The sequence below is a fragment of the Psammomys obesus genome, unplaced genomic scaffold, assembly GCF_907164565.1.
Source record: "Psammomys obesus unplaced genomic scaffold, mPsaObe1.curated_primary_1811, whole genome shotgun sequence".
Taxonomy (NCBI): Eukaryota; Metazoa; Chordata; class Mammalia; order Rodentia; family Muridae; genus Psammomys; species Psammomys obesus.
In genome coordinates, this window is record NW_026596079.1 from 9,793,486 (window position 1) to 9,806,681 (window position 13,196).

The following is a 13,196-nucleotide window of genomic DNA, read 5'->3' on the forward strand; positions in this document are numbered from 1 at the left end:
CCTCCTGCTCCATCCATCTCTTCCATCACGCATGGGTTCAGACCTCCTTGCCTCTTGCTGTACTGCTTTCCCAGACGTAATTGTTCTATTTACATTGTGGAATTTCCTTCTCTTAGATGAGACTGTCTCTCTAGAGCCCGTGCCTTTGACAGAGCCTCCCCCCTTCTGTGGCAATATTGTTTGCCTGACTTTCTCTCTTTGAGGGACAGAGTAGATGCTGTATGAATATTGTTGACAACCCAGTAACCTGGGAGCCAAATGTCAAGAACATTTACATTGACACTTGTGTAGTGTCACCAAGAAATGCTTTGAAATCACAGCTCAGAATCACCAATGATTCATTGTATGCAGACACTTTATTAAAAGCAAATGTTTGTTTTAAAATCACCAGACGGACAGTTTGGGATGGAACTGGCAGGGTGGGTGGGTTCAGGGCTGATCATTTGCTGTAGCTCTTGGGGCCAGGCTCCAGGGAGGCTGAGAAGTCTTCTTCCAGTCCCAGCCCCACTGCCAAGCCTTCCTCTTCACTCTTCGTTAACTGTACATCCTTGGCTCCGTCTGAAATAGAAAGTAAGGTAAGTTGATCCAGAATCAATCGTTTGTTAAAAGACACCAGCCTTACATTCATTCCCTAGCATTGCCCCAGAGATATCAGATTTGTTTCCAGGTTTCAGGGACATACTAAGAGCACAGCGATACTTGAAGATAACTCACTTGGTCATGAAGCTAAAAGCAAGTTGAGAGTCTAGAACACTTTAGACAAAGGTCTCTTCTCTGATGTTCTGCCTCTCCCTGTCTGCCTGCCAAATTGTCACTCCTGACCTTCCCCCAAATCATCCCTGTTCTGGAATACCCTCAGTCTCTCGGGTAACAGACATCCATCCCAGTAACAAGAAAGAGGAAGGGCATTCACTGGTTTGTGCCATTTGTTTTCTTACTCTCCTGGAAGTTTCTTAAGGATATCATAGTATTTGTACAGTCCTAATATCACACTGTGGTCCAATTTTACCCCTTAAACCCAACAGCAGGAGGTGGGAATGCCATCTTGTACCTGACCACTTCTCTTTCCTGAGATTTTCCTGAGAACTTAAAGATGCTTTTCTCCCTGTACCACAGCTACTGGCTAGAAGCTGGCAGCCATTTATCACTCAAGGGTCACATGCCCTTCCCTCCCTCCGGTGTCCAGTGTCCTCTCCTTCAGCCGTACCCTTGATTCCCCTCATCTCTCCCATCAGAACAGGAGGCTCTTGGCAGCAACCATCTTGGGACTGTGTGCACCTCATGAAGAGGCGCTGTGCCTCCAGTTCCCAGTGACCTGGTGGCCTCCATGTACAGTGTAAGCCAACCTACAGCAATCATTGCCTACAATCAGTAGGCAATGAGTCCATGCCACTCACAAATTCTTGTCTTCCAGGGCACTTCTTACCTTCATCCTTCAGAGACTGGATGTACTTGGACCAGAAGGAGCAGTCAGCTCGTTTGAGGCCCTGCCGATTGGGAAGCTGGGCACTGAACTCCTTGTAGCTCTCTCCTCCAGCTCCGGGGACAAAGTCAGGCCAGGGTGCTGCAAACTCGGCTGCCTTCCTTGAAAATTCATGTGGGTAGTTGGGATTTCTAGGGAAATGAGAAGAAAGCAATGTCTCTGGGGGAAATGCATCTTTCTTCTTAATACTTGGTATCACATCCTACTTGTTCTGGTCTTCAAGGGCAAATCATTCAACTTTGAGTTCTAGGGGGGGAACTCATTTGGTCCAGCTTTCAACTAGGAATTGTAGCTGGGCATTATAAAGCACTGGGCCACAAATGCTTTCTGAAATCACTGCTGACAGGTCATATCCAATTCATGACTCAGTGACACTACTCTGGACCCGGTCTTTCTGAATGTTTAGGAGGTCGATCTAACCCCTTCTACTTTGATGTCCTCTGATCTGGATGCCATCCCCACTTTCTAAAAGGCTTTTGCTCATTCAAGCTCTGGATTAGAAAGTAGGGTCAGAGGCTCCTTGCAACCCATACCCTAAGGACACATGAAAGAATAATCATAGCCTCCCAGAGTTATCAGGACAACAGATTTATCTCTAGGCTGTAGGGTTCCATGGAAGTTTATTTTGTCTGCAAAGTCATTTGGCCTCAGAATCTCAGAGCAGAGTTGAGAATCTAAAACACATTAACATCTCTTTTCGCGTGATTCACTCTCCACTCATAGGGAGAAAACTGCCATTCTAAACTTTTCCTCAAAGTATCCCTCCCATGGAAGCTATCCTAGGAAAACTGAGTGTCCTCCTTCAAGCTGCATGAATCTGGGTGCAGATATCAGCCAAGGTAGAAATGTAGAAAGATTCCATGTTAGAAAGATGGTAGTTTCTCTACTTTTAAGAAAGATCGATACTCATGTCAGTCATTAGCTCACTCTTCTGGAAGCTTCCTAAAGGCATCCATGCTATCATTGTATTCCAGATGCCTTCATTACTGCTCATTTTGCTCACTAAAGCTGATTCCCCATCCCACAAGCCCCCATGCTCATAGCAAGAGTGCTTCCTTACCACCTGCCGTGGCTCAGATCACCCATTCCCGAAAGCAGTTTCCCTTAGCTCATCTGAATGGTTTGAAGTCCTGTGTAGATGCTGCTTCCTCAGAAAAACATTTTCTAAAACACTAATAAGAAATATCCCTGTCCCTTTGACTTCCACAGCAAACGTCAGAAAGCTCTATTTGCTCTTCTTTGAAGTACACTTGGTTTTACTGTTTGAGGTTGTTAATAGCTTGTAGCTGTGCCAGGATGTTTCTTTCTTTCCCGGGGAACTATACAAGTTCTGGGGGAAGGCAAAGAGATATAGGAAGTATATAAACTACCAGCAGTGGAAAGGAACAGAGTATCTGGGAAGTGGTGTACCACAGGACTGGACCAGAGGATTCTGGGGAGGAGGTGGGGGCTCCAGAATACCAGGATGGCACACTACAGCTGACATCAGTACACCCATGGGGAACAGAAAGGTTCTTCTCCCATTGGTCTGTCCTACAAGGGACACTGGGCAATGAGACTTTCGAAAAATATTTTATCTTTTTGAGACAAGGTCTTTCTATGTATATTAGACTAGCCTGAAAATCCCAATCCTCCTGCCTGAGCCTGTGGGCTTGGGTGACAGGTAATACTGTTATGCCTGGCTGTCAGAGACAATTTTTTTTTTAATTTTCATAACTAGAACAGGATTGGGTGCTATGTTTTGGATATAAAATGTTCCCCACAAGTTTATGTACTGGATGCCTGGTTCCCAGCTGGTGAGCCTATCATGAGACATTTTGGATCTTTAGAGGCAAAGCCTTCCTGGAGGAAATAGATCAGTGGGGAATGAATTCAGGGAATATCATGAGCCTTGTTGCTCCCGACTGTACCCCTTCTCTCTCTCTTTCCTGTCTTCCATGAGGTAGAGAAGCTCCCCTCACATACCTCTGTTGCCATGATGGACTGTCCATTAGAGAAAACAACCAAGGACACACTATCTGGAAATGGGACCTCAAGTAAACCTTTCCTCCTATAAGGTATTTGTCAGATATTTTACCACAGCTATGTAAATCAAACATCACAGTATATACTGTTGGTGTCTGATAGGCAAAGGCCAAGGACATTGTCAATTATCCTATAGAATACACAACTTAGCTGGTCTCAGGTGTCAACAGTACAGACACTATAGAAGCTGCCTGTTGCTCTCAGTATGTCTGAGCAAGAAAGAACTCAAACTGGAAGCTTTCTTCATGATTTATCTACACAAAGATTGGTTAGAAACAGTGAGGCCAAACCAGGGAAAGGGTATCAGAGAATTGTAGTTCTTATGGTCAGGTTGAGTGACTGATAAAGTACGGCCCTTTTATTCAGCTGTGGGAATGAAAGGGAGCATGTGACAGGAGTCAGGAGAGCAGTGGGATACATACCCCGATCTAATGAAATTGGCAAAATACTGCATGACTTTCAGGGACAGGCTCTGCTCCTCTGTTGAGAACTGGCCCTGGTAGGCAGAGTAAAAAGGCAGTCCAAAAGCATACTGAACATCTGCCAGCAAGTCCAGGCTGAGGAGATAGGGAAAGAGAAGCAAGAGGTATGAGGTGACAAACATGAGCCAAAACTTACCAGTCCTCCAACTGAAACAAAAGACATGTAACAAAATCCTTCATGTTCCATGTAGGATTCCTGTCTAGTGTGACACCCCACTTAGCATGCATCCAATCTGGTCTGGAGCAGACCCATGGCACAGTTGGTGGCTGAGGTTCACCTACTGATGAGAAATGATGACCTGGAGATGTTTCAGGATGATACTTTGACCCTATTCTAGCTACAATGCCTATATTGTCATTCGATGTTCTTCAGTGAGCAAATTCATAAAAAGTGGTGTGTGTTGATTCTCTTCTGCACTGGCCCTTTATCTGTAAGTTGTAACATCCCAGATCTTTGAGGTTGACTTTTGTCCATGTAGTTCACGCTAGCACCTGACACTTGATAGGTGTTCAGTAAATATACACCATGATTGAAATGAATTTCTAGTAGGCAATGGGTCTCTAGGTTTCACATCTATGCTGACAAGTGTGCCATGTTGAACATCAAAAGGGGTCATTATTCTATTCTAGGAAAATTCCGAAGGGTGACAGACAATATGCTTGCTGATGGACAATATGCTTTTCAGTTCAGGCCTGAAAAGACGGGGAATTTGGGTAGCATTCAAGCCAGTGAACCTTTGACCATGGCCATGAGCCATGGAAAGAAGCCTGATCTGAGGTAAAGCCACCACTGCTGCTGTCCAGTGAGGACAGAACCTGGCTTTGTTCACCTGAGATCTCTGGCCTTACCACTCAGCCCTGCTCAGCACAAGCCCTTCCCAGGGAGTCAAAGTGCGGTTATACTGAAGGGACTACGCACTGCTGACTTTGGACATGAGTTCTACTTCCAGGAGCCACAACCTACGCAGCTCAGCAGGCAGTAGTGTCAGTATTGCTGCTGTTCCCAAAGATCTCTAAAAAATGCCCTCAGCAGGAAGGTGACCTAGCTGGGCTCTCCTCTAGTCAAGAGGGAAGGATAGTGACGACATTTCTGACAGGTTGTGTGCTGGAAGTCATCATCCTTCTGACAGGGAAAGGCTCACTGTACCCAAACCACAGGGTTGGGGTTGAGTCTGTGACCACAGAGATCTTGACGTTCCTTCTGTGAGAGGAAGCATGATGACTTCATAGTCATATATACCTCAGCCCAACAGCCCTGCCTGTGAAGGAAATCGGGGTGGAGAGGAGTCTTGCTTCCATGGCTTCTTCACTTCCTTTTGAGACATGGCAGTCTTGGCAAGCACACAGCTCATGCTGGAGCAGGAGTGCCTCTCTTTGAGCACATCTGACCTGAGAACATGATGCTCCTTCTGCTGAATGCATCAGGAGGTCACCATGGACCTCACAGACCACATGTGTTCTTGTGAAGCCTGTTAAAGGTGAGCTTCCCATTCAGTCTCTTCCACTTACCAGGAGAAGTTCTTACAGTCATGGTGATCTGGAGGTGACTATCTCCAGCTCAGAAACTACCCATAGTGCAGTAGTTTTGCTGGCCTTCCCCAGAGCCCAGCAGAGCTGTTGGTACACTGCTCCGTGGAACAGTCACAGCTTCTAGCTGACTGGATGGATTAAACTGGACATCTGACTCCTTCCATAAAGTGTCACCAGCACAGGGCAGAACTTTCCAGGCCACACACTTTCTCAGCATTCAGGCTAAGTGTTTGCCAAGAGCTACTGTGTATGCATGTGTGTGGGGGGATAACTAAACTCATTGTCTGTCATGCAGATACTCCACTTTCAAGAGGCCCAGCCTAGAAATCAAATAGTGGAACACACATTATGTTTACTGTTCGCAGGAAATTCAGAAGAGGATCTGAAGACAGCATCTTCCCACGTAGGCCTCTAATTTCAAAACGGAGCAGGAAGGAGCCGAACACAGGTGCACAGGTTCAAAGGTGAAAATCCACACCTCACAGCACTGATCACTTCTCACAAGTTCACCGAGTATAAATTAACTGACCACTATATTGTCCAATGGGGCTTTTATTTTATGCCCCAAAAATAATCGCCAAAAGATACAGCATTTCTGTGAGCCATGTTTTCAGGTGTGAATGAAAAGATCATTGTGCATTGTACATTATATGTCTTTGAAAAAACAAAACAAAACAACAAAAGGAGCCACTGAGTTCGATGACATTCCTGTCACACTCAGGTAAACGCCTATGAAAGTGATAAGACCTACCTATCTTCCTCACCCCTCCAGGCAGTCTCCTCACCTCCCATAGACCCAGGCTCCCAGGCTTCTTCTTTAGCCATAGACACGTATGCTTTCCCACCTCAGGGCCCTGACACCTGACAACCATTTTGGGGAGGGGAGGACATTAACTCATTGTTCACCATTGCACTAGCACTATTCACTTTCCTTCAGGTTCTAAGCTCAAATGTGACATTTTAGAAGGTCCTTTCCTCTGTGCTGAGTCCAGCACCTAAGGGCTCCTTCCTCCTGGCACTGCTGAGTCAGTCACCTGAACTCATGTGCAGCTGCTGGGCCTGCTCTCTGTAGTTAGTCTGGTATTAGGCAAGTATCTGTGAAGTCAGTGTCGAAGAGGATTGTGGACTGGGAGAGGAGAACAGAGTGGGGGTGGGGTGGGCAGTGTCAGGAGAGACTGGCTTTCATTCACCCTGGGAGATAATCATAAAGATCACACAGGATGTGGCCCATGGAGCCAGTTCAAGAATCCAGCTCTATGTTTTCGGTTTGTCAGCTCCTGCAAAGTCACCGAGATAGCCAGCTGAAGAGACAGCATTTTGGATCTGGATTGGGCAGGGCCTCTGGAATGTGCAGAACTGTCTAGAATGCAGACCAGTGGTGTTCCAAACATTTCAAGGCTGAGATTTACAGTACTGTTTCCCACAGCTGGGCAATGTCTAAGGAGGAATGTGGCTTTCTTAGTCATTTTTACTGACTTTTTTCATAGCACGGTTTGGTTTGTTCCTTAAAATAACCCAATGCTACTTACCAAACATTAAAGGTTGACAGAGTGCTAAATATTGAACATGTATTATCTTTAGTCCTCATACTCCAAAGATGAAGTGGAAGAAACAACACCCATTTCAAGGGCAGGAACAACAACTTTGAGGGAAGTTGCTCAGATAAGAACAGCCAATAAAAGGGAAGAGACAGAGTGAAAGCCATGGCGAGTTTCCCTCACATCTACAGCCTTGGTATTCAAAGTCTGCCAGATGTGTGTATGTATGTATGTATGTATGTGTGTATGATTGTATGTGTGTGTACGTATGTATATGTGTGTATGTATGTATGTATATATGCATGTATGTGTGTGTATGTATGTATGTATGTGTGTATATGTATGGATGTATGCATGTATGGATGTGTGTATGTATATGGGCATGCCCCTTCTCACAACATAGGCAAGCCTCAGAACAGGGTTTTCTTAGGCCCCATTTCCATCGCCTTTCTCAGAAGCTCTGTGGGACAGGTATCCTTCTCTCAGGTATTTGCCCGGAGACCCAGAGAGGCTAAGTGAGTTGTCCAAGGCCGAACAGGGCATAGCTCAGTATAGACTTATGCAATCTACTCTTGGCTGAAGCGGGTGTAATTGAAAGAGAACAGAGGAGACTTCAGAGACAGGTGAGAGTTCAGGCTGCTGGTTGTGAGAATGAAACGCACCCGGTTACCTCCCTGGGCTTTTGCTTCTGTACTGGTAAAATGAAGGCCTAAGAGAATCTATCTTTCAAACTTTGACTCTGGACCTGAGCCATTTCTCTCATTCTGCAGGTTTTGGATTTTCTGCCCTCCCCTCTCTCTCCACCCCCCGCCCTGGCATCACAACTCTCCTGTCCTCAGTAGTACTGACAGCTTACCCATGAGGCAGTGGGCACAAGAGCGCCACACTGTCATTTTGGAACATCTGAGCAGTGCTTTATAAGGAAGGGGGTGGTAGGGCCTCTGCTTTCTGGCACTCACCAGCAAAGCTAGTGTATGCTAGCTGAACAGAGGCGTGGGACAGACGGTGGAGAATGTAACACACAAACACACTCACTCACACACACACATGCACAAAATGTGTAGATCAGAGCCAAAAATAAAATGAGAGAAGAGACAGCTCCAGGGCAGACAGAAGAGGGAAGAAAAAGGGGAGGAAGCGGAGAAGATGGGGGAGAGGGGGAGGGGTAGAGAGGAAGAAGGAAGTTGTGGGGAAGAGAGGTCTATTTTGGAGCAACAACAACAATAACAACAAAACCTTGTCAGAAATATGGAGTTCTTTTGTTGATCTGCTCAGTATCTTCAGTGTCTACTCTGCTGATGGCTCCACATTACGACTGTGGTGACAGGGGAGCATGGAGGTTATAAGGAGTGTGTTCTGAGAGCCAAGAACAGTAGAAGTCTTATGGTCTAAATTTATTCAGGCCCAGGTTTACACAAATCCATTACTGAATGGCCCTGCTCCTGTGCTCACTGTTCAGATGAAGAAACCGAGTCATCAAGGAGACCATATGACTTGCCTCAGTTCACTAGCTGATGATAGTCAAGGGAGTGTTTCTAAGTAGCAGCAGATGCTGGAGTCCTTGCCTGTCACCAGCACTAAAGCTTCTATGGCTTTAGTATAGCCACTGTACCTCAAATGTCTCGGTGTCTTTCCTCTGGATAGACAGAGGAAAGTAACAAATGATAGGGCAGCCTTGAGGATTATAGAGCTCAGGCTGTGGGTAAACAGCCAGGGCTGATTTGAGAAAGCATGCCTACTCCTTATCTCACTGGGGTATGGAACCCAATTTTCATAGATCTTAGGGAAGGCTGTCCTCCAGGCTCACCATCTGCTTACCCCAAACCGCAGAACCAGCCCCAGGGAGCCAAAATACTGAAAGTGCAGGCTTGGCTCACCCATGTCAAGAGGGGTGGCTCGGCTTCTGACTTCAGTCTTTTATCAGTCTTGTGAGTCCTTATCAAATCCTTCCTTGAACACAGGGCCTCAGGCTGAGGTATTGGGAACCATTAGACCCTTCAGAATCTGGCACAGCATGTGGCCCTTCCAGGGATCGATTCTTAGATTATCACAAGGGACATGTCTGCAAGTCCTCAGAGGGACAGGTAAGCCAAACAGCAGAGAAAAGCCCTGGCCAACCTGGGAGGCTGAGGGTGCCATTGGCTGTACCTGAGTCCTTCCCTGAAGGACTATCCACTTCAGGTCCTTGATACCAGAGGCCTCCAGTGCAGGGCTCTGTGATTTGTAGGAGGTCAGTGCTCTTGGAGTGTCCCCTTCAAAAGAGACATTGGAGTTCTTACCTCAGTATTTCAGAATGGGCCATGCTTGGAGACAGTCTTTCCTTGGATGACTTAAAGTGAGGTTGTTAGGATATACCCTGACCAAGCAGGACTGGTGTCACTGCAAGAAAGGGGGATTTGGGCACAGGGACAAACACACACAATGGTGGAGGAGCGATGGGAAACAGGAAGAAGATTACCTTCTGCTGGTAAGCAATACCTGAGGCAGCCAGAGGCTAGAGAGAACTGGCACACCCTTTCCAGAACCCATGGAGGAGTTCATCCCTGCTGACATCTGCACAGAAGCCCTCAGACCTCCCAAACATGAGACAGTACAATTCTGCTCCTTCCAAGGCCACACAGCCTGTGGGCCCTCCCCAGGGAAGCCTCTGAAATAACCCAGGGTTTACGCCCTCCTGACTCTGCTGGAACTCTGTGCGTGTTGGTGTTTTTTTCTTTGATACAAGCTTCTTAAGGCTCCTTGCTGTGGGGGCCCCCCACCTTTCCATGACCTCTCTACTTCCTGGGAAGAAGGCAAATACTGGTCAGAGAGCCATGAGTGGCATGAATCCAGGGCCTGGCACTGCAAGGCACAGCCAGGGCTGATTCCAGAAACATGTTCTGGGATTGGCTTCCAGGCCACAGTGGCTACAGACCACTGGGCCACAGGCTCCATCTACTGCTCCCACACTCCTGAGTGCCTTCAATATTCCTCTCATGTTCCCCCATTAGAGCTACAGTGAACTACTTACTCTCCTTACCTCAACCCCAGGCCAGTGTTTGGCTCCAGAGGTGGGCATGGTAGAAACTACAAATAGCTCTAAGCAGACAGACCATGTGGTCGAGGTGAAAGCAGGTCTCAAGACAGTAGAGGCAAAGACAGCCATTGCTCTGCACGGACCCAGCTGCTCATCTTGGGAGTAGGGGAGAACACACTGAATCCCTTGAACCCCAGATTCACTGGTGCAGGTATGTGTAGTGGGCCCCCAAGACTCAGAAGCTTAAGACTATTCCCAAGTGTGTTGGTCTTAAGAGCTGAGCTTTTGAGGGACTAATTCACAAGGTTAGTATGAATAGAACAAACAAGGCCCCAGGAAGCTCATTCTCCTTCCTGGGCAGAGGGGCCTTCTATTGAGGGTGCCAGCCCTCAATAGACACCCGGGATGCTGGAGTCTTTCGTCTGAGTCTGGAGTTCAGCCTTCACCACTGTAAGCGATAAATCTGTGCTGTTTGTACTTTATAATCGCAGCCCGATTGGATCAAGATGCCCTCATTGAAACAGGGACAAGCGCCTGCCGCCTTCACTGCACTCCACGTGTCTCCATGGAGTGCCATGAAAATCAAGTCACCTGTTTGCACACACCACTGCTTCGGTTTCACTGGGTGAAAGACCACAAGTTGTGGAACCACGTGCTCCAAAGACTCTAAGGCTGACACCAGGATGCCTCTCCTTTCAAGGTCTTATACCCAAGGGCTGCTGTGTGAAGTTGCTATTCAGATGCTACTTAATGCAGACATTTTGTTTCCTGCTCGAATGAGATTTCCACACTTAGAAAGAGCAGATGTAGAACCTGGATCACACAGCCCTCCCTCCAAACCCTTTCATTCATGTTCTTATCTCTCCTCCCTTCCTGGCATCCTTACTACAGTCTTTCCTTTCCATCAGTTGTTTTGTTTTGTTTTTGTTTTTTTTTTTACTTGTGTTTCTTATATCTCTCCCCCAGCGCTTTTATTACTAGGTGCTTGGACCTCTTCTGGAAGTAAGGATGATAGAGAAATTGGGCTAAACAAAAACCTTTCAGTTGGACTTGGCAGCTTGTGCCTGCTATCCTCGTGCTTGAGAGGCTAAAGTAAAAGTACTGATGAGAGTCCAAGACAAGCCTGGGCTATATAGTGAGTTCAAGGCCAGCCTGAGCTACAGGGTAAGAAAATATGAAATCAAATAAAGAAACGAACAACAAATGCTTCCTACTATAGAAAGTCAGTTCTTAGAGTTATAAACACATAATATACTAGCAAATGAAAAGGCTTTCTCCATGTCCAGGAGACCAATGAGTAAGTGAAGTCAGAGCTCCAAGTTCTCCACGGTGAACAGATCTTGTACTTTATTCTCCCAGAAAGCCATAGCATGGAATAGAGTACCTAATACCACTGCCTCATTTGCAGATGATGAAACCAAGGCATAACATGGTCAAGCTCTATCCTAAACCACAGAGAAGCAGGTTGTGCCTTGTCCTTGTCCTGGCTTATTTTTCCTCTTTGTGGATCACAGTGCTGACATGGATCCTTCCCAAATAGCCTTCTCTGACTATATGATCGATCACCTTACCTGCCATGGCTATAGCTTTCAGGGACATGATACATGAAGACGTTTCCACGGGTTCTCCTTGCCCAGAGGCTGGCCATGTTGACCATGGGACAGATGATAAAATAGTCTCTGGGGGGAAAGAACAGAGAAGGGAGTTCAGTTACACAGATTTGGGGGGAAGGCTATGCCAGGCACAGGCTTCCCACAGGCAGTCCCTACCCACCAGGACCTAAAGATCCTCTGCCCACCCTTGCAGGCTGCTCCCCCAGCTCTCCAGTGGCCACACTGATAATATAATCAGCTCTGGTTTATGGCAGGACACAGTCTGAAATGTGTCCATGGTAATGTATCTCACAGGTCAAGAGGCACCTGGTAGGTCTGAATGTCTTTTCAGAACATCAACACCAAAACATCAAAGATTTGGCAGCCAAATATGCTAGAAAACACAGCTGATGCATTGGTGTGCACCGTCAATGAGTATACTTCTGAACACAAGGCTGAGTCTTCAAATATACTGCATCCATAAGATACCCTGAGTTATGGGGCTCTGAGCTAGGGCTGAATTTGCCAAACCCCAAACCCCAGGCAACTTTCAGAAATGCCTGGAGATAGTTTTGGTTGTTGTAACTGGGATTAGAAAGTTTTTCCAGGCTTCTGCTCACAAGATCTCCAAGCAAGGCCTCCTTCAGTCCAAATGGTAAGAGGGATGCAGTGGGGGAACCTGGGGAGGATGTGGGTATTCATGTTGACTACTCATTGAAGCTGATGTGAACAACTCAAGAAGCTTCTCATATAGCAGTGGCTTCTGTATGTATGGAAAGGCAGGCCCTGTTCCTCAAGAACTAGTCAGGTTCAGGGATCAGATGGATCATACTGGCCTTGGCCTTGAGGTTTTGAATCCCAACTACACTGTTGGCAAAGTGGGATGTTCACTAGTCCTTTGTCCCCTTTAGTCTTCCAGCTGAGATGTTTGTCCTGGAACCCTGTTTTGCACAGACTCTGCAATGGCTGCTGCTAAGGACACCCTGAAATCCTGTCTATTCAGTGGACTACCATCCTTTTTCTGGCCGATGAAGCTGGTAATATTTGATGACTGTTTGTGAAGCTGAAATGTCATCAGTGAGACTCCAAGGTGGGACTAGTGGTGTAGATATGGGCATCTGGGTCACCTGTGAACAGCACAGGATGGGTCTGGACCTCCAAGAAAAAGGCTAATGCTTGTAGCTTTAGGGAAGGACACTTTCAGGAGACTAGATGCAGAGATGCTGACAGAGTTAGTAGCCTGATTTGTCCAAGAGGAAGTGAGTGCCTGAGCTATGGGGGGGGGGGCAGAGCCTGCATCCCCAATGGAGCTCTTCTAGATCTCAGTTCTTACCCTGGAAGTTGTGTTTAAGACAAGATAATGACCTTGAAGCCAGAATCTGAGTTTGTCCAAGCTCATCTGCTACTGAAATCTGGGGTAGCCTGTGACCACTCAGAGTGAGGGACTAAACATTTGTGGGTTCTCATGGTCTGGTCTAAGTCTGTGTCTCAAAAGTCAGTGGTGGGTTTTTTCATTTAGAATTAAGCTCT

At 46.7% G+C, this 13,196-nt stretch overlaps 1 protein-coding gene across 2 annotated transcripts in view; it reads right to left on the bottom strand.

The window, feature by feature from the left end:
• Positions 1-439: 439 nt before the first annotated feature.
• Tg (thyroglobulin) overlaps positions 440-13,196 on the bottom strand; it is a 185,109-nt gene continuing 172,352 nt past the window's right edge. Inside the window, exons 45-48 of one of the 2 annotated variants that reach the window (XM_055626695.1) lie at positions 11,646-11,753; positions 3,931-4,065; positions 1,427-1,614; positions 440-558 (exon numbers count right to left, since the gene is read on the bottom strand). In XM_055626695.1, coding sequence (XP_055482670.1) covers positions 440-558; positions 1,427-1,614; positions 3,931-4,065; positions 11,646-11,753 — 550 coding nt within the window. Of the gene's footprint in view, positions 559-1,423; positions 1,615-3,930; positions 4,066-11,645; positions 11,754-13,196 lie in introns of both variants that reach the window. The other variant, XM_055626696.1, reaches the window with a different exon arrangement.